The sequence below is a fragment of the Eurypyga helias genome, unplaced genomic scaffold (assembly GCF_000690775.1).
Source record: "Eurypyga helias isolate BGI_N326 unplaced genomic scaffold, ASM69077v1 scaffold29199, whole genome shotgun sequence".
Classification (NCBI taxonomy): domain Eukaryota; kingdom Metazoa; phylum Chordata; class Aves; order Eurypygiformes; family Eurypygidae; genus Eurypyga; species Eurypyga helias.
The window spans coordinates 9820-10311 of record NW_010274400.1 but is presented as its reverse complement, the minus strand read 5'-3'; the positions used below and the strand labels follow the sequence as shown (position 1 = coordinate 10311).

The following is a 492-nucleotide window of genomic DNA, read 5'->3' as shown; positions in this document are numbered from 1 at the left end:
CTGTTGCTGGAGCAACTGCCGGGGCAGGGGAAGGAGGGATGGGGGGTCTGTAGATGCCCAGGTGACGCTGCTGGACCCCCCAGCTGCACTCCTCCACCCTGCCCTCCTCTGCCTTCAGCCCTGCGGTGCCCCGTCCCTAGCCGTGCCCTTTTTCCTCTGCCCTGACCGCCCAGCACCGGCCCCGTGGGGTGGCAGATGCTGCACATCTGGACGGCACGTTGGGGCCAGCTGTGCTGTGCCATTCCCTGCTTGTCCCACTCCCCCGGCACAGGCTACCCCAGCCCCCAGCAGCAGTGGGGGACACTGGCACAGCTCCAGCCCACCCAGGGGGTCTCCCAGGTTTTGCCTCCAGCTCTCAACCTTTCCCCTTCCCTTGCAGCCTGCAACTGCAACCTGCACGCCCGGCGCTGCCGCTTCAACATGGAGCTGTACAAGCTGTCGGGGCGCAAGAGCGGCGGGGTCTGCCTCAACCGCCGGCACACCAACGCAGGG

At 67.7% G+C, this 492-nt stretch overlaps 1 protein-coding gene across 1 annotated transcript in view; it reads left to right on the top strand.

Annotated features, from left to right (window-relative positions):
• Positions 1–492, top strand: part of LOC104515719 (netrin-3-like) — a gene marked incomplete at its 3' end in the record, with an annotated part of 14953 nt that overhangs the window by 7263 nt on the left and 7198 nt on the right. The window contains 1 exon segment of the mRNA XM_010159806.1: positions 380–491. Within this exon segment, the coding sequence (XP_010158108.1) occupies positions 380–491 (112 nt within the window).